Source organism: Alternaria hordeiaustralica (genome assembly GCF_023758085.1).
Source record: "Alternaria hordeiaustralica strain BMP 2776 chromosome Unknown scaffold_20, whole genome shotgun sequence".
Taxonomy (NCBI): domain Eukaryota; kingdom Fungi; phylum Ascomycota; class Dothideomycetes; order Pleosporales; family Pleosporaceae; genus Alternaria; species Alternaria hordeiaustralica.
The window spans coordinates 486269-505248 of NW_026056792.1; the positions used below are offsets into that span (position 1 = coordinate 486269).

The following is an 18980-nucleotide window of genomic DNA, read 5'->3' on the forward strand; positions in this document are numbered from 1 at the left end:
CTGCTACTGGCTATGTTTGCCATGGGCGCCTGTATTGAGCCACTTGCCGCTCGGGTATGGCTGTTTCGAGCCTGAGGCCGATCCTGTGGCTGTCCAGGAGCTAAGACCAGACCCTTATTTCCATGGCAAATGCGTTTCTGGCCAAGGGATGAAACTCGCTGTTGGTCGTTGATGGAACGCGAGATGTTTTGGAGAGCGTGCACGGAAGTCGTGCGCTATTTCCGCCCTGTCATCTCACCCGTGACATGCGTGGATCCATAGCGACTGCCGTGACAGTGGACACCTACCATCGCGATATCTGGAGCGTAGGTAGCTAACGAGCCGTTGGCTCCGCTTTGAGAAATTCTCCGTCACCCGAAAGACTAGCGCAACAAGCAACAGCGTCAACAGCTTCTGGTGCTGCACTCGGCGCTGCCACACATTTTCCGAACGGCCAGATCTCATGACATACCACCAAGTTTCCTCGGCACCTTCCTCCGTTGCGCAAAGCGTGGCGACCGTTCCAAGGTTCTATCTGCACGTGGTTGCTTCGTGCCTTCGGAAGTCAAAGCGTCCACGGGCCTGGTATACCGAATGAACCGACGCTTTGTTCCGCGGCTGTGTTCCAAGGTCAAGGCTCCGCTCTCACGAGATCGCAGCTCCCAGGGAGAACATTCTGGTCGAACTTCAATCGGAAAACGCTACGGTTGTATCTCGTGTCGTGAATGCCGAAATGGGGGTCTGCATGGGCGGTGAATCGACGCTTCCAAGGTTCATCTGCTGACCAAGGTAATCGTTGCTGGTGTGAGCGCTACCCTAACGGACAGCGAACTCGACGACGTCCTCCCCTGAGCAACAACAATTACTGCATCGTGTGTGACGCTCTGACGGTGGTAGTCAGATTCCGTGTTCGTCGACGTGGCTTTGGCTGCCGCCACTTCCGAGACTATACGTGCGTCGCCTTCAGACCCCGTCCGGTCACGACATCATACCTAAATCTCGTGAGATTTATCGTGCACGCGTGCCGGTGGGGTGCAGCATCGTTTTATTGATCGCTGTCCGTGGCTACTTATTATGGCACATTGAATGCAACCATCCGTATCTCCGGGCCTTTTCCTCGTCTACTGGACCGTTTATAGCTAGTGAAAGCCTCTCCCGCTGCTAGCGTGCCAAAAATATCGCAACTCTCCGCATTAATTCTCGTGTCTTTTGGCGCTATAAGCTTATCTGTGCTAACCTACACCAAACGCCGCTATTTCATGGTCATCTGCTTTGACCGCTGAAGCTAGTGCTGTCGAAATGGTAAGTCATTCCGGGATGTCGCTCGCGTTCGCGCTTGGGCACCCTGTATAGATTGCCATTGTGACGAAAGACGAGGTGGAAGCCTCGGATCGTAGAGTGGAGGCTTCGAGATGGCGGATGGTATAAATGGCAATGTACCCGCAACTGCAAGACACGTATCATCAGTAACCAGCCCTCCGACTTCCAAACCTCCATTCTCTAAGCCTCTACCCATCTACCAACAAATCATGCAGTTCTCCAGCATCACCTCAGCGGCAATCCTTGGTTTTGCCAGTCTGGCTTCGGCCATCACTGTCAGCTACGATACTGGCTACGATGACGGCAGCCGCGCCTTGACCTCGCTCGCCTGCTCGGACGGCTCCAACGGCCTCATCACAAAGTACAACTGGCAAACTCAAGCCAACGTTGCTGGTTTCCCTAAAATCGGTGGATATATGGGTGTTGCTGGATGGAACAGCCCACAGGTACGTACACTTACTACATTTCCTCATCTTCATTGTCTAACAATACATACTAGTGTGGTACATGCTACGGCGTTACCTACAACGGAAAGACCATCTACGTTCTCGCCGTCGACCATGCTGCTCAAGGCTTCAACCTCGCCAAGGCAGCCATGGACGAGCTTACAAACGGCCAGGCTGCGGCTCTGGGACGTATCGATGCCCAGTACGCTCAGGTCGCTACTAGTAACTGCGGGTTATAAGCACTGCGCTCTGCTACAAACGATGATGATTGGAGAGGGAGGATCACGAGAAACATCCGATAATGTGTATTTACAGGATTCCGGATGAGGTATTGCATAGCATAGCGTTCCTTATTTGCATGCGGTGGCGTTTGTACATACATTCCTTACTTAATTCATAGTCCATATAGGATGCAGGTCTGCTTGCCATAAAGAGAGGCGTTATTTATCTGTTGATGTAAATGTCTACCATTGCCGGCCTTAATGACGCCAGAGTCCACAAAGTCTTCACACTTTTTGTGAGCTTCTTGATCATCCTCCCCCCTCCCCTTCACTGTGCGAGTCGCAGCCATGCAGCTGCGGGGTAGGATAAGCCCAAGTTTACTCTTTTCGGCATAGCTCTTGTGAATAGTAAGTGTTCAGGAGATTCTACACCTTCGCTGATGACTAACCTTTCTATACGCTCTCCTCTTCTATGTTGCGTGTATACCTAGTCGTGATCGACAAATTACAAGACCGTTGCGTATATGGAAAGTATGAGATGACGAGGAGATTGCAGGGGTGTGGAAAGTTCGGATAAGGAGATGCAACAAATGTTTGAGGTTGTTGAGAAGGCTATGGAAGGCTGGTCGTTATTACGCTTTCGGTGGACACTGGTAGAGGGGAGTTACCAGATTCGCCGGCTTTGTTATCCCAATTTCTTCTTCTCGGATCTATAGCCTTCTTAATGAAAGGCTGCAGTGATGGTGGCGGGCAATGCTAGCCTACATTGCGGAGACGGTTGCGTAGATTGAATGTGCGTGACATTGGCACTGACATCTATTCATTGTTTCTATCTACTTACATGCATCCTAATTTCTCCATGAGATCTAAAGGCTTGTTGGTATATCGCTATTCGCAAAGGAGGGCCATCTACGCGATGACCAAAAGACTTTTGTTGTGGAAACGAAATGTACATGTCCCAAGAGTATCGAGGCTACGCCCGCATAGCCAAGCGCTCGTGGCCTGCTATTAGAAAAGGTTGTGTTAAAAAACCCGAGTGGCGATTTGTGATCAAGCGTCCTCGAGACAGCACTTGTTTAACGAGGTGTTGAAGCAAGTAATCGACCAAGACTGCCACTAGCGAATGATGGCTCAGGAACTGGTGACTTGGCGTAGAAGATCTCGCCTTCAATTGTACTAGCAGACGTCCTTGATATGGAAGCCGCCGATTTGTGCGAATATGACTTTGGACTCGATGGAGCCGTCACTGGGGTAACGAGGTCAATTGATTTGGCTCCGTAAGACCCACTATGCGACGGCTTAGTCCTGGGTGGAAGAGGTCGCGTAGTGGCGGGCGTGTATGGCAGCGAGTAGCTCACTGACGAGGCTGGGGTGTGTGACAGCGAGGGGGCGGCGCTAAAGCTGATTTGTGAAGTAGAGCTACGGCTGTAGCGCGGTCGAACGGTATCGGGGAAGTAGACAGGTGATTGGAATTTGCGGAGATATTTTGATGCCTCCGAGTCGAAACGCTGACACCGGTCGACGCTGTTATCGTCTGACGAGATGTCGGAGAAGGCACATGACGAGCGTTTTGACTCAGGCTGAGTGGGGGAGCGCTGAGGTACAATGTCGCGAAAGGCAAACTCGTCGAACGTGAAGTTGGCAAATGGCGTAGTTGGCGGTGAGTAATGATCGTATGAATAGGTAAGGCTCTTCTCGGTGTCCTTTTTCTTGCAGCTACGTGTGCATGTCAGTGGGTGGCCTGTGCGTCATAGAGTGGGTGTGGGCCATACCTTTCCGAGCAATAGAGCACAGAGTTACTGGGAACAATAATTTGCTTCTCGCAGACGGTGCTGCAACACAAGATTAGTGCGCAGTCGCGAGGACTCGGATGACGACAACATACCAGTAGTTCAAAAAACTCACGGCCATTGAGTCCTCGTCCTCGTCGGATGCAGTCTCTTTGTAATGAACGGCTTTGGAGGCGGCTTTGGTGCCGTGGGACTGGGTCCGCTTTGACAGAGGCCTAGAGGGCCGTGCGTGCGCTGGCTGCGACTTTTTGGATTGATGAGACGGGTGACGAACGTGATGTGTGGCCATGATGGATGCAGAAGAACTTTAAAAGCCTCACTGTGGTAATCGCGCACGGTGCACGGTGCACGATGTCGTTACAGGGCTGGAAGTAGGGCAGCAAAGAAGCGGTGACACAGGCCGCCGAGTACCAGCTGCTGATATGACGGAAGGTTCGTGCGTGGCTTTGTTTAGGATCCTTATCGCTTGGGTTCTGCGCCAACGTCTTAGCCAGGAACACGATAGTGCGTGTCTAGATCGTGACGATGTACAAGAAGGGGCCTTGATCGATCGACGAGGTTGAGAGGCGACACCAAGAAGCCAGGAGAACGAGCTTACTTCAACAGACACGGGACGTGCGACGTCGGAAGGAAGGAAGGATAGAGTGCAGTATAGTTCCGGGAACGATGCGCGGGTTGGGCTGGGCTGGGGTGCGCGGCGATAAGCAGCAGTTCGTGAGAGACAGCAAAGCCGAGTATTTCCACGGGGCAGGCGGCTTTCAGCGGCAGGATAACAAGCTATGTATCCGAGATCGATAGCAAGAGGAGTGCGGGATTGCGGTCAATAAGTAATTACGAGACCGGCGCCTGCGAGTACCTGAGGGCAGTTCTAGAACATGGTTGACGACGACGGCCTAGATATGCGGTCGGGATATGGTTGCGCGTGTGGGGATGATTCGTGATAGCCATCACGATGGAGCCATTGAGATCATCTAGCACGCCATAGCGGCACCCGCTGCCCGCTGACTCCTCCCTACTGGCCCCCACTCGCATCCACCACGGTGCCTTGCTACAACTCAATCTTTGCCGGTGTAGCCACGGCGGGGAAGCCTGGCCAGAGTGCATCCTTTCGCCGTTGCAGCGCTGTGCATGGAAACGTCGCAGCCGTCGTGTTGCAGCGAATTGCGGGCCGAGCATGCACACGGGAAGACCACCAAAGGTCCACGTTCTTGTGCAACTCGGTGCGACTCGCAGCGGGCACCATCACTACACACCACTGCCCACTCGGGTGCGAGCTCTCTCAACACAATGAAGCCATATTGCGTATCTATCACAGCCTTCCGTTCGGTAACAGGGCGCGGCTCCTCTTTCGCAATCGACTCACCACGCCTTAGTCGGGCTTTGAACAGCTTTTTTCGCGGCTTCATCCAGCTCACCAGTCGGCTTGCGAGCCGCTATACATAGAGTGTGTTCCTTGCCGATAATTCGCATCTCTGAAGCACTCCGGTTGAGTGACTTTTGACTGTGCATAACTAGATGCGGGTCCATTGTCTACTCGCATAACTCTATCCTAGCGGCCGCGCAACAAAAGAGCCAACCGGGTCTTCAGAAGGGCCTTCACCGTCTCGAACATGGTGAATCACCAGAAAATCTCTTAGGCTTCAAAATACACACCTTTCTTTATGCTGCAATCCGCCACCATCAGCGTCTATGTACCTTCATATGTCGGTCAAGAGTTTTCTCTCTCGACACCTTGGTCTCAAACAGAAAACGCATCGTCCATGTATCGCCCTCTAGTGACACGCCACAGTTGGATCGGGGTCGAAGTTGGATAAAACGGCCCTTTCTGTTGGTGTTCAGGCACCGGTGGGCAATCAACCTGCTCGAAGCTGAAACGGTTCCGCCCTACCCCACAAAAGTCAGCAACAACTCGCCCGATGTCGTAACATGGCCAGGAAAACAAGACGTGGAGAGACCCACTACACGCGTTCAGAAAGGTCTCGAACGTTTCTTCGTTGCGAATCGTCGCAGATATCAGAGCTTCGAGCGCTGGGTTCAAGTAGAAGAATTCTCCCAGAGTCGAGACCAATCGCGGAATGACGGACTTGTCGTATGTCTGCGACGTTGTCAGATCCACTTCTCCACGAGACTGCAATGACGATGACTTACGACGTCTGCTCCCACTACAACATCTGGTACGCTCATGCCATAGTCTTCGGGAAAGGTCGCTGCGTCAATGGGATGGCCCCACCTCAGCGCGGCTGTCCGCACTTGAATCCGGGACGTGTCATCGACATCAAGTCCGTTGAGAAAAAGATTTGTTCTGATGGCATCGACAACAGCCTCGTCGCCATCTGTGGCAACCACGCCGGTCGCCCCCAAGTGCTTCGCGCAAAGAATGGACAGCATTCCAGTTCCTGCGCCAAGTTCAAACAATCTCTTCCCGGATACAAACGGTCGGCCAGCCTCGGACGCGAGATGCGACCCGAGTAGCAAGGCGGCTTCCCAAGTTCTGAGACCAGTCGTTCCAGACGAGGAGATGACGGATCGCGCTTCAAGTAGCGTTACCGTACGTTCGTGCGTTACGCTATCATCGATTGAATGATGGGGGTAAGAGTACGTCACGAATGCTTTTTGCTGAGCTGCATCGGCTTCGGAGGGCAGATCAGCAACAAGCAGAATAGTCATCGCTTCCATAATGTCATCTGAGATTTCCTATAATTGGGACGAAGAGAAAGGTCAGCAAGTGCTGCATGGAATCTTTGCGATTGCAAGATGATTATTATGACTTGATAGATGGCTGGCTACAGCGAAGGCAAAGCCATGGTGAGGAGATAGGAGACCATACATCCTCCTCCGGGTCGGTGATCGACCTCTCGAGTTTTGCGACAAGTTGTTTGAGAATCCTCAACCGATAGCGGCCCGGGGGTAGTGATGTGATATTGGCTGCATCGAACAGATTGTGGAAGAGCCACACTTGTACGTTTGGCGCTTTTAGTATCGCATCATCTGGCCATCTTAATTGGTGTGGTTCGACCAGCTGGAAATACTGGCGTTGCAAGATAAGTAGCTGCGGTAGGTTGGACGGAGCGTCCATGGAAGCGACAATAGTTTTTGTTCGGCACGTAAGCTAGAATATTTCAATGTGTCTCAGCCTCCCTAGTCGTGCAGCCTAGCTGTATGTTCTGATTTTGACGAGGGGAAAGAACATCCAAGCACGCATCTGCTTACGTAACTTTGTAGCGGGGCGCCTTGGCAGACTAAGCGAGGCGCACTGCCGACCGCCGACACGACGCAGCAAATTCGACATCTCCATCTTGCCGCCAGCTAACCACAGGTAATCGACAACAGCAAGATCGATCTCTGTCCAGTACGTCCATTGCAGACCCAAGCCCGCCCTATTGTACTTGTGACTCACGGCTAATTGTCGTGTTGCAGGTCGAATCCTCCCAACATGGCCGACTCTCAAGTTACTCTGCGCACGCGCAAGTTCATCCGCAACCCTCTCCTCGGACGTCGTCAGATGGTCGTGTAAGTGCAGGAAACGCCGAGTACACAGTTGCGGGGGATTGAGTCTGACGGGAATACTACAGCGATGTCCTTCACCCCAACCGCGCAAACGTTTCCAAGGACGAACTCCGTGGCAAGCTCGGTGAGCTGTACAAGGCCAAGAAGGACGATGTCTCCGTATTCGGTTTCAAGACACACTTTGGTGGCGGCAAGAGCACCGGCTTCGCTCTTATCTATGACAGCGCCGAAGCCATGAAGAAGTTCGAGCCCCGCTACAGGCTAGTACGCTACGGCATGGCCACCAAGGTCGAGAAGGCCAGCAGGCAGCAGCGTACGTCTTCCCTGCGTCTATGCATGGTGTCGCAATTATGGCGATGGATCTGCATGTTGATACATGACACATACTGACTGGACAACAGGCAAGCAGCGCAAGAACAGGATGAAGGAGTTCCGGGGCACAGCCAAGTCCAAGGGCGGTGCGAAGAAGGACAAGAAATAAGCGGGTGCACACTGATGATGACTACGAAGGTCATGGCTGGAGTCGAGTGGCGGTTTCTCTACAACTACTGGTTCGCCTGGTTCTTCCTCACGGTGGATACGGAGTTGCTTCTGCGGGCATCGGCATGTATATCTACGAGCGCCTGTAAAACTCTTGCGGATGGGAACGACAAGACGGATGGCGTTTGAGATCAATTGTCTGCTAACCATCAATGCATATCATGGACTTTACGATCCCCCAACTATTTTGCCACTCGCCCGATTTCCACATGGTTTACCCCGGCCACTGCCAATCCTATGTGTCTACGAACGGATACAGATGACCTCTTTGAGACTATCAAACCTGTGTCATGACTTGCGGCCATGAGGAGATGACGTTACTCTATATCTTGCACAGTCACTAGCCACCAGTCAGACCGTCGTCCTCGCTGCCTGCGCATCACCCGTCCTGTTTGATCCAATCCTCGCAGAGCAACCATGTTTATCCCTGGCCTTCCTCCACCCCTTGCACCTAATACCTTCCGTACTCATGATCGCTGTCGCGTTTCCTTCCAAGTCCTCACCCCTGTCCTTTTCCAAACCCTCAAATCCGTGAGCAGCATACTATCCAACGTTCGAAGCGACCTGTGTCCCTGAATCTTGTTGCCGAGTTCGCAATTGTTGAAGCTGTGTAGAAGAGCAAGAAGGCCTGATTGGGGGGATCCGTGGAAAAGTAGGTTTTTGGCGATGTAACAGTAACAGAACACATTGACTAGAAGCAGGGTGTAAATGGTTAGCGTAACAAGGGGGAAGAGATCAAGGCTGCTGGAGCTCTCTTATGTAGAATTGCGTTGAGCTCTATTTCACAGTATCGTCCATGGAGCTATCTTGTCGTATAAAACCACCCTGGCAGCTGGCATTCTCATGCTCAGACATCACCGTCCTTGTGATATGTGTAGAGTGATCTCAGAATGCTCTCCTATCAGCACGCTCAATGAGCGCATCTAAGGGAACATTTCCACAATAAGCTGGTGATTGAAGTTCGACGAAGCTACGTTGTAGTTCTGAGTAGTTGTACATGGTAAAGCAAACGACTGTTATTATACTTTGAATTACTACTCGCCATATTCAATACAGGTGCGCAATCGCTCAAAGGATGCATCGCCAGGTGTACACAGACAGACATGGCACGCGCCATCACTGCTCTCGGGCTTCAAAGTCCTCAGATCTCCTGGGGTATTCTTCTGAGGGCTGTGGCGCAATATTCTCAACTTCGGCTTTAGCTTCTTCCCAAGCCGCCTTGTTTCGTTTCGCCCAATCGATATGGCATTGAGCGAACTCCATCTGCAGTTGTTCTTAGCGGCTTTCAAGAGCACTAGGTAAAGACCGAGACATACCATGTAACGCCGTAAATCGTCCTCCTTTTCGCTCTGGAATCGTCGCAGGTCCTTCATCACACCCGCACTTGCGTCTTTGGTGTCTTTCTCGGCCACAGTCAGCGCTTGTTCGAGCTGCGTAATGGTCAGTATCTCCAAGTGTCTTCACAAATGACATATTAAGCCTACCTGTACCATACTATCCCGTGTCTTGCCGATCTGATCTCTTCGAGTCTTTTCAGGATCTACGTCTGCCATACCCCTGAAAGCATGTGTAATGGACCCAAACAGCTTGTTGGTGACGAAATTCCCACTTGCAGTCTTCTTGTGCGGGCTACTAGGCGGTGACTGATTATCAGGTGCGCCCTGTGCGCTGGATGGTGTGTCGCCATGTGTAGGTGGGAAGTCGGAATCAATCGACGCCCTATCCTCGTCCGATCTACGTGGTTGCTCCGCCTCGCCGATGCTTCGGTGTGAGCTGTTGGATGCAGCGCGACTTCGGGCAGGTTGATGGCCGACGCCACTCAGATGTTGTTCTAATCGTTTCGACTCTGCTTCACTGCGTTCGAGGGATTCGAGTAGATTGCGCTTCTTCTCAAGTTCGTCCTTTGTCATGTCCTCCTGTATCCGCTTGAGCACTCGATATCTCAAGGTAGAACGTACGATGCCGGCAAATTGCGCGCTCTCACGCATAGGCTCCGAGAAGCCTGCGCTGAGAGACGAAGAGAGTTCGGTCGTCGCAATGTACGTAGAGTCGACAGCTTGTCCCGTCTTTTCAATGGCTGCAGCGAGAGACTGCGTCTGTTCAGATAGCGAAAAGGCATTGAATCGAGCGCCAAGATCTGCCATGTCCTCTCCCCAATTGCCCAGGTGCATGAGCAGTCGTCTGTTGACCTTCTCCATTGGTCCTTGCAGCAGGTGTTCTAGGTCTTTGGACGAGTTCTCGAAGCTAACAAAGTATGGATCCAACTCCTCTTCCGACATATTGCGCGTCTCAGGAGGGAAACGACCGAAAATGGCAGGACCCGGTGTCGTATGCGCGGCTGCTGAAGGTAGGGCTGCGTTGTTGGCTGGTGAGACAGGAGTACCCGAGCTAGATATGGTACCGCCCGACTTCAATTTGGCGGAAGACGAGGGGACTGGAAGGTAGCTGTGGGCTTGGGAAGGGTTCGCGGCATCGAGTGGAGGTGCTTTGAGGATCTGTTTGGGGATATTGGAAACAGGCGGGCTGTTGAGTACGTCTGCCTACAGGAGCAAGTCAGTTGAAGGGGTTGGTATTTACAAGAGAACGAAGCCTACCCAACTTGTGTAGGGATCGAGGAACCGCCAGAAGACGCCATCTTGTAGTATATCCTGCATCTTCCTACACCTGTTAAGGAAGACAGCCAGCATGCGCTTCCGCAGCTCTATTATGCCGGCATCCTCCTTCGCCTTTGTCGGCTTGGCGGCGTAGTCGGCCATGGTATGCTTCTCGGGGATGGGAGGTACGATGAGCGTGGGGTGAAGTCTGACCAGTTCGGCGCGCAGGGATGCAAATTCAGAGTATCGGCGCTTGACTTCGAGGCCCTGTCCATGTGTCAGCTGCGCGGCTCCCCAGCAGCCTGGCTAACATACACCGCAGTTGATGGTGTACTGGATGTAGTTCACACCGTCCTTGCCCGCGCTCGTGATCAAGACGAGTTGCTCGGGGTGCTCGTACAGCCATTGTTCCACGCGCGCATCGTACCCGCCCTTCTTAGGCGCCTTTGGGTCTGCGTGGTCTTGGTCCTGCTCGTTGTAGTCGACGTCGCTCATGTCGCGCTGAGAGACATACTCGGGCGATTCTTGTGCGGGCGACGACGCCTCCGAGGGCGGCGTCGCGGGGCGGTACGGCACTTGGTCATGTCAGCTAGTGATGCTGGCGGTTGCTTCAGACAGTAGGTAGAAGCCTTACGGGCAGCGGGCGACGCTAGCCCGGGAATATCGGACGTGTTGGAGTCATGGCGGGCAAAGGATCCATACGGATTGTTGTCCTCGTCGTCCCACATGTCGGCGGCGGTGGTGGTGGTGGTGATGGTGGTGGTGGTGTAGTTGTCGCGCTCACTGGGCGGAACAATGGTAGCGCCTGTTGGTACAACGAGCAGAGTCAGGCAGTACCAAGCGTCGACGTTGAGATGTTTGCCTTGGACATGGTGAAGCTCCCACGCTCTCCCGGCAGTGGCAGTGACGTTGCGCGTGGTCCAAGCTTGTCGACCAGCCACACCTCCAGCTGCATGCACGACGCCCCGCCACGTCACGTTACACTTGCTTACTCACAGCTATGTCATGGAATTAACAGACAAACCCTTTGCTATCCGCAGCGCCGTGCTGCGTCTCATGCACTTCTTCGCCTTCCCGTACGCCCGTGATAGTTCCTACATTCTCGTCGTCGAAGAAACCTTCGTTCGCTGCCAACGCTTCAAACCCCAGCTCTCCCCCTGCCCCTCGAGGCACCATTTTCACCGGCCAGATGAGGCACAAGCTGTAATAAACCAAGCCGCCCATGAACAGAGATAGTAGAAAGCCAAGCTTGTACATATTCTTGCTAGCCTCGGCGACAGAATCAGCATCCAAAGACCCCGCGACGCCATGGACCGTGAAGGCAACCCCAGCTGTCCACGCAGCCAGCATGCGCATATTCCAGCCTTTGCAGTACGAGTACGGGCTTTCGGATGCAGTCGTGTACAATGAGGGAACATGCAAGTTACCCTTTCGAACGAGCCAGTAGTCGACAATCATGCACGCGCAGATCGGCATCAGAAATACAGTGTAACTTCCGAGGAACGTCAAGAACGCAGTCGCCGAGGCGATAATCTTCCATGGAACAAGTAAGGGTGCCAGAATCGCGCAGAGTACCTGGCCCCGCACAATGGTCAACCATCGAGGGAAGATTCCTGTAAGATCGGCACCAACGGGAAGCGAGTTGCTTCCTGCATTGGTGACAAGTACAGCGAGCATCATACCGAAAGACGCAAATACTATCCCTGCTCTAGCTCCAGCAGTCCAATATTGATCCAAGATGGCGTCGTAGAGATCCCATACGTTCCAATAGCTTTGGCCGAGGACTTGTGTAGCGGCTGCAGTCGTTGCGGTACTCAGGAACATGACCAGTACTTTACTGGTAAGAATACCGAAGCCCTGGCTCCATGTCACATCGCCGTAGGAATGTCCGTATCGCGCTATATCAGGCTGATTGATAAGCACTGGCGCCAGAGCGCCCATAACGGAATTGATGGCTTGTATCATGGGCCAGATCAGAGCTGAGCCCGAGAGCTGAGTCTGCTTGGTCGTGTACGTAAAACTTCCAATTTTGCCCCCATTGGCACTGATTACCCAAGCGAGCACCCCGAAGAGTGCAATCGTTGTATAGACAGCTTTGACAACAAAGAGGTGTCGAAGTACCGTGGGATGAATGAACATGACTGGTAATTGCGCCTAAAGATGAGTTTACGAAGTCAGTATTTGTCTCACATACAGTTCGTACATGGATATCACTAACCTATTAATTTTAGCATACTCAGTCGGCCTTGGACTTGAACGAGAGAAAGGTGGACAGTACCTACCATCCAAAACAAGAAGAAGCTCAGCAAATCTCTACTCGTGATCCCCGCACTCTCTGGGAGGCGGTTCGGTATATCATTGTAACCATTTCCAAATATACCCCGCATGAACACCGACGTGATACGGCCTCCATAGTAGGTCTGCGTCGCAAAATAAATGATTGCAACCACAGCTCGTACGACGATGTACAAACTCGCTCCCCTGACGCCAGCAGCTGCGCGGACATACACAGGGAAGCCAAGAAAGTACTTGACAGCGCCGCGACTATTGAGCACAACCAGAACGGTGAGAATGGCGGAGCCGATGATAGCAGCAATCATGCCGTGCCACCAGAGTAAACCGATTGAGACAAGAGATGCGCCGAGGTTGTACGAGGATGGGCTGAATGTCATGGTCAGATAGTATGCGAAGTAATGTTGCCAGCGCCATCTCCGATCTTCTGCATTGTGTTAACTTTTGGAGATGCTGAAAGATGCATTTCAAGGCTTACCAGGAGGACTGGGAAGGAGGTCTTTGTTATAACGTACTTCGCCTTGATCGCTGGTATCTTGCGCTATGACTTTGAGGGTTTTTGGAGAACTCAAAACATCCTTGCCTTGTTGCAGAAGGCGAGACATGACCGCGCAGGAATACTCACGCCTGAGCAAATACCAATTCGAGCCTCGGTTGTTCGGCGGGAGGTGATTGCCAGGCTATAAACATCTTGATCGCCTCTACAAATTGCGCATCTCGTCATTGCGGCAGACAAATATTCCTATCAGCCATCTATCTATGCAAGGTTTCGCAATGCTGGGAAAACGGCAGATCTTCGATGATAAGACGATAACGCGTCGGGAGGAAAGAAGCCGACGGGCAAAAAGATCAAGAATGAGGCTAGTGCGTTGACCTGTCCAAAAAGGTGATAGTGTACCTGAGTAAAGACTCAACAGGTTTTCACGGGCACGGGCATATCCAGCGAATGCGACAGGTTCTCTGCATCTGGGATTTCGATTCTAGCGACTGCATGTGTCCTTTAAGACCATGCGGCGTCCCCACGACTAATTTGCCAGGTTGCCCAGGTGGCACGTGTAGTAAGAAATCGGCGCACCCAAATGCATGATCTGGGTACGTTTGGAGGGCTGTTATACCTTCTAGCCCATGATCCGCGTGGCCAAATAATCATTTCGATCCAGATCCATAGGTACGAAGAGATCTATGAACAACCAGTCTTCGACCCAGACTTATAAGGAAAAGTCTCGCGATAGTGTTTCGCAATGTCCCTGCGTGTCGCAACCCACACATGTTCCTTCCTTGAAATATAGTTCATGAAGTTTCTCAGACTCTCCGACCTTCCTGGCTTACCAGCTATTCTAGAATGCAAAGGGATGGTCATCATCTTACCGCCTTCTCTGTATAAGCAGTCAAACGTATCCTTGAGATACTGCTCGTACACTGCACCTGCTGAGCTTACGAAACCAGGGAGCATGTGAAACTTTCCGTCGTTGCCTAAATCATGTTACTAGATTAAATCGGCCATGTTGTCATGTAGAGATGCGGCTTACAATCGTAGTTGTACGGCATCATCAACAGGCCCTCTTTCTCCGATTCAGGCAGTTGCTTCTCCCAGGGAAGATCGATCCAATATGGCGAGTCTTCATTATAAACTTCCGATGTGTAGAGCATTTTGTGACCCATTTCTTTCCACATGATTGGGAGCAGGCTGGCTGTATTTGGCGTGCCTCTGCCGAAGTATGCTCCTACCGGAAATTCGCCTGTATGCGCGTCAGTATTGAACAAGATGTTTGGCATCGGGTAGGACGTACCAGTTGCCGCTTCCAAGGCTTTGCATGTCTTCTTGATATACGCCTTATCGTCTTCAAGTGAATAGTCCCATATGTCTAGCCATCTATACCCATGAGCCCCAATTTCATGGCCGTCTCTTACGCAAGCTTTTGCAAACGTAGGATTTCTCTCCATGGCCACTGCAATGGCCCACAGGGTCATGTTCCAGCCGAACTCCTTCATAAGGCGTAGTATCCGCCAAGCGCCGCACCTGCTACCATATTCGTAATCTTGCTGCAGAGGTGACGTACGAAGTCAGTGTATGTCTCAAATGCAGTTCGTACAGCCAGAACTTACCTCGCCGTTCAAATGGCGCTGTTCCCTGCCACCGCCCGAAGGGCCTTTCTCCCACAGGTAGGGTTCGCTAATGCCATCGCCATCCATGGGGTTTCTCTCGCCACCTTCTTCATAGTTGAGTACAAAGGAAACTGCTATGCGGGCGCCGTTTGGCCATTGTGCGTCATGACCATCTTCGCCAAAACCTATAATAGTGATCAGTATGAGGAGAACTGCAGATTGTGTGGTAGCGCACCTTCAAAGTCTCTGGGGAGTTGAAGAGACTCTTCGACGTGAACCATGACAGACAGATATTCGATATCACGGTCACGAACACAATACAAGAGGAAGAGTAAACGTAGATTCAACGCATGCTACCTGCGTAGGATTTTAGAGCGGTGTCAATACGTACAAGTCGCAAGGCTATCCACAGTTGAGTCAGCCAGGAACGACTCAACAATCTTTTGACTGCACGTCAAGTCCGTTCCTTTTCACCTGTCAATTTCTTATCAGCAGTTTCTTACCAATCACAACACAGAAAAGTTATCAGGTACAAGGCGCGCTGTTCGTTGTTTGCTGATCGGAAGTGACTCTCCCGACGATCGACCTCGGGAATAAGCGTTCCGCCTGCCCCGCTTTACTGTTATCTTTCCTTCGAGGCTTCCACTACACAATCTTGCAAGCATTCAGACGGCTGAACATATCGGCAAGTACGTATCAGTGGCTGGTAGGCTACGAATGAACATTTGTCACAAGGTGTTAAAGTCATGGCAGATCAACAAGTGCCGCTGTGGGTCTGCACCAGGCCTGCCAGTATGAATAACTGAGTGCCCCTGGCAATTCAGTGTATGACGAACATGTAGCATCGGCAAACGATCGCGATCTAATTACTTGAAAGCGTTGCGGTTTCACCAGAGATGTCGGTTTTCTCGCTAGATACCAGCCATGACAACCCTGTCACGACAGAAACTCTCCAGGCGCTATGCTCTCAGCTTGGGGTCAGCATCGATGAGAAAGAGAAACAGGACTATCGACGCTTACTTGCCGCATTTCACGATGCAAGTGAACGACTAATGGCTATGGACGGTAGGACATAGTGGTTCACGTCGCGAGTCATGACGGAAGCTGACATTGATGTATAGACTATGTCCCCCCAGTCGATGAGGAACGCTTTGCCAGAGAAGATGTTCATTTCCTGCAAGCATCTGAGAATTCTCATGGTGCATGGGCGTGGAAGTGCAGAATCGTTGACAAGGAAGCTAAGAGCGACGGTAAACTTTACGGCAAAACGTTCGCTTTGAAGGACAACATTGCCGTCAAGGGCGTACCAATGCTACTGGGTACGAACTTCGTCAAAGGCTATGTTCCGAATGTTGATGCAGCTGTCACTACACGAATCCTAGCAGCTGGCGGTGAAATACTCGGAAAAGCAGTCTGTGAGAACTTGTGCCATTCTGCAACAAGCCACTCTTCGAGTACTGGAGTGGTGGAAAATCCATTTGCAAAAGGCTATAGCGCTGGAGGAAGCTCGAGCGGCTCAGCTGTTCTTGTGGCATTGGGCGAGGTCGATGGGTCAATTGGCGCAGATCAGGGTGGTAGTATCCGTGTGCCAGCCGCCAACTGTGGTATTGTTGGCCTAAAGCCTACCTTTGGCCTTGTGCCATACACCGGATGTGGAAGTAACGAGCCTACTAACGATCACATTGGTCCAATGACACGGACAGTATTGGAAAACGCTGTACTTCTCGAAGCTATTGCCGGAACGGACAATATTGACGATCGTTCTTTCGCTGCACCTCACCCATCCAAGATACCTGTTTACAGTTCCATCAGGAATACTCCAATGCACAGACCCTTGGAAGGCAAGCAATTCGCTATAATTACTGAGTCGCTCTCTACACCAGCCTTGGATCCACGAGTGGTCCAACTCTTTCGCACCGCAGTCACCAAGTACGAAGACCTTGGTGCCACAGTCACCGAGATCTCGATACCGCTGCACTCAAAAGGAGCAGCGATATGGAATGGCATATCGAAAATCGGTGGATTTCTCGGGAAAACCACAGGCTCGTTCGGGCGTCGCGGACACCAGATGCTCGAGCTGAACTCATTGCTGCATCCCATGGGCCAGGACAACTGGAACGAAGCATATGCATCTACGAAGAACATCTACCTCAACGGTCTGTACGCTACACAAAAATTTCCCAACCTCCTCGCGAAAGCGACGAATCTATCAAGACAGCTTCGTGATGCTTACGACGCGGCTCTGGCACAGTACGATATATTGTTGACACCTACACTACCGTATGTAGCAACGAGTCATGCGAGCTTTGATGCAACACCACTCGAACAGATTGGAAAGCAGATCGGCTTGACTTCCAACACGGCGCCGTTCAATCAGAGTGGGCATCCAGTGTTGGCGATGCCGATTGGTATGTTGCCAGTCACGGAAGGCCCTGGAGTGGAAAAGGGAGTCGTTTTACCGGTTAGCATGCAGGTCATTGGAAAATGGTGGGATGAAGTGGGTGTTTATGAAGCGGCGTTCGCGTGGGAGAGGGCAAGTAGCTGGAGGGGTATGTGACGAACGAAGTTTTATGTAAGACCATAACGTCGCTCGCGCTCGAATTTAACGCTGAAAGGTGTTCAAGGTGATTTGTCACCGTGACAACACAACAACGTCTTCTTTGATCCTATTCCCATGGTCTCTTCTGTCGCCGCTCACTTCAACCTCTCCACCTCCACCATCATGTCTCTCTTTTAATTGCACATCTTCTCCAACTTCATCTGGCCTCTGCAGACCTCTATCTTCAATGAAGAAGCACCCAAGTAAACATAATCCCATGAATGGTACATTCACGATGAAGACCGTCCGACTCGCTGTTGCGTACGCCTGCAGAATCTGCAGTATTTGCCGTGGGCTCAGGGAGTTGAAGTCGGCTGTGTCGTATGAAGAGAGCGATAATGAGCGGAATTCTGCTGGCATTGCACTATGCAAAGAGTTTTGCAATGCAGCAGCGGAGATTGCAAGACCCACAGCACCGCCGAGACTGCGAATGAAGTTGCGGTTCGAGATGACGACTGCACGCTGGGCTTTAGTACAGTGGGCTTGTATTGCAACCAATGTGGGCTGAAAAACGGCACCAATCCCTAATCCCTGGACGACAAGTATGACAACCATAGCCCAAATTGGCGTGGAGAGATTGAACATGCATGTCAACCCTACGCCCAATGTCCAAAGGAAGAAGCCTAGCCAGATTACCTCGCCATAGCGTTCTCTACGGGATATGTATTGACCGGATAGGATGGAGGAAACCATCTGTGAGGCGGTCATAGGCAGCATTAGGGAGGCTGACATAAGAGGCGCGAGGAGGCGGGCGTTTTGGAAAAAGAGAGGTAGATAGTAGGTTTGCGAGTAGGCTACAACTCCGAAGAGGAAATTTTGGAGAAGCATGATGGAAACCGGGCCAGATTTGAAGAGAGATACTATTCGAATCAGAGATGGTCCACAGTTGGAGTATGTTCGGTTGCGGGATAAGTAAAACTCACGTGGCATCATGGGCAGTATGGCGACGCTGTGCTCGATGTAGACAAAAGCTGCGATGCAGCATCCTCCAATGGCCAGCATGGAGACAACCATTGGAGATGCCCACGCAAAGTAATCGCCGCCACCTGCAATAGGAATGAGCAGCAGTATCAACCCTGCACTTCCGAAGAGGATGCCTCCATAGTCGATCCTTTTCAAAACCAATTTCATATCCGCTCTCGGTTGATCCTTAGGTGTAGGCAGCACCAGAAGACACAACACCCCGCAAGCCGCCGAAACCGGGCTGACGAACCAGAAGAAGCCTCTCCAGGTACTATGTTGCACAAAAGCTGCGGCGATGAAAGGTCCAGTCATGTTGCCAAGTCCCACGCATGCGCCTATCAAGCCTTGCCATTTCCCGCGTTCTTTCAAGGTCACTATATCGGAGACGATCATGGCTGAGAGGGACGCTATACCGCCATTTGCCACACCTGATAGACCGCGGAAGACGTACAACATCGTGGCATCGCGCGAGAGGCCACAGAGAAGGTCGGAGACGGTGAGAAGCGCGAGGGCGGAAAGAAGAACGGATTTTCTACCTAGATTCATTATAAGTCATTTCCTGGTGGTTTACACAGGCTAGTGGACGTACCAAACAGGTCGCTCATCCTCCCATACAACACTTG

General features: G+C 51.8%; 7 protein-coding genes across 7 annotated transcripts; 3 read left to right on the top strand and 4 right to left on the bottom strand.

Annotated features, from left to right (window-relative positions):
• Positions 1 to 1508: 1508 nt before the first annotated feature.
• J4E84_008265 (uncharacterized protein) lies at positions 1509 to 1984 on the top strand (the record flags this gene model as incomplete). Its single annotated transcript, XM_049390841.1, has 2 exons — positions 1509 to 1745; positions 1799 to 1984. 2 exons carry the CDS (start codon positions 1509 to 1511, stop codon positions 1982 to 1984), a joined length of 423 nt encoding a protein of 140 aa, XP_049241548.1.
• A 1058-nt stretch (positions 1985 to 3042) lies between these two features.
• J4E84_008266 (uncharacterized protein) lies at positions 3043 to 4045 on the bottom strand (the record flags this gene model as incomplete). Its single annotated transcript, XM_049390842.1, has 3 exons — positions 3043 to 3682; positions 3739 to 3798; positions 3852 to 4045. The coding sequence occupies 3 exons, from the start codon at positions 4043 to 4045 to the stop codon at positions 3043 to 3045; spliced, it is 894 nt and encodes a 297-aa protein (XP_049241549.1).
• A 1449-nt stretch (positions 4046 to 5494) lies between these two features.
• J4E84_008267 (uncharacterized protein) lies at positions 5495 to 6832 on the bottom strand (the record flags this gene model as incomplete). The annotated part of the gene is made up of 4 exons (XM_049390843.1): positions 5495 to 5640; positions 5716 to 5851; positions 5905 to 6450; positions 6584 to 6832. 4 exons carry the CDS (start codon positions 6830 to 6832, stop codon positions 5495 to 5497), a joined length of 1077 nt encoding a protein of 358 aa, XP_049241550.1.
• A 357-nt stretch (positions 6833 to 7189) lies between these two features.
• Positions 7190 to 7744, top strand: J4E84_008268 (uncharacterized protein; the record flags this gene model as incomplete). Its single annotated transcript, XM_049390844.1, has 3 exons — positions 7190 to 7266; positions 7329 to 7576; positions 7665 to 7744. 3 exons carry the CDS (start codon positions 7190 to 7192, stop codon positions 7742 to 7744), a joined length of 405 nt encoding a protein of 134 aa, XP_049241551.1.
• Positions 7745 to 8919: 1175 nt separating this feature from the next.
• Positions 8920 to 11125, bottom strand: J4E84_008269 (uncharacterized protein; the record flags this gene model as incomplete). Its single annotated transcript, XM_049390845.1, has 6 exons — positions 8920 to 9066; positions 9120 to 9233; positions 9288 to 10343; positions 10398 to 10664; positions 10713 to 10972; positions 11032 to 11125. 6 exons carry the CDS (start codon positions 11123 to 11125, stop codon positions 8920 to 8922), a joined length of 1938 nt encoding a protein of 645 aa, XP_049241552.1.
• Positions 11126 to 11408: 283 nt separating this feature from the next.
• On the bottom strand, positions 11409 to 13069 carry J4E84_008270 (uncharacterized protein; the record flags this gene model as incomplete). The annotated part of the gene is made up of 2 exons (XM_049390846.1): positions 11409 to 12551; positions 12857 to 13069. 2 exons carry the CDS (start codon positions 13067 to 13069, stop codon positions 11409 to 11411), a joined length of 1356 nt encoding a protein of 451 aa, XP_049241553.1.
• A 2778-nt stretch (positions 13070 to 15847) lies between these two features.
• J4E84_008271 (uncharacterized protein) lies at positions 15848 to 17352 on the top strand (the record flags this gene model as incomplete). The annotated part of the gene is made up of 2 exons (XM_049390847.1): positions 15848 to 15860; positions 15917 to 17352. The coding sequence occupies 2 exons, from the start codon at positions 15848 to 15850 to the stop codon at positions 17350 to 17352; spliced, it is 1449 nt and encodes a 482-aa protein (XP_049241554.1).
• Positions 17353 to 18980: the final 1628 nt, after the last annotated feature.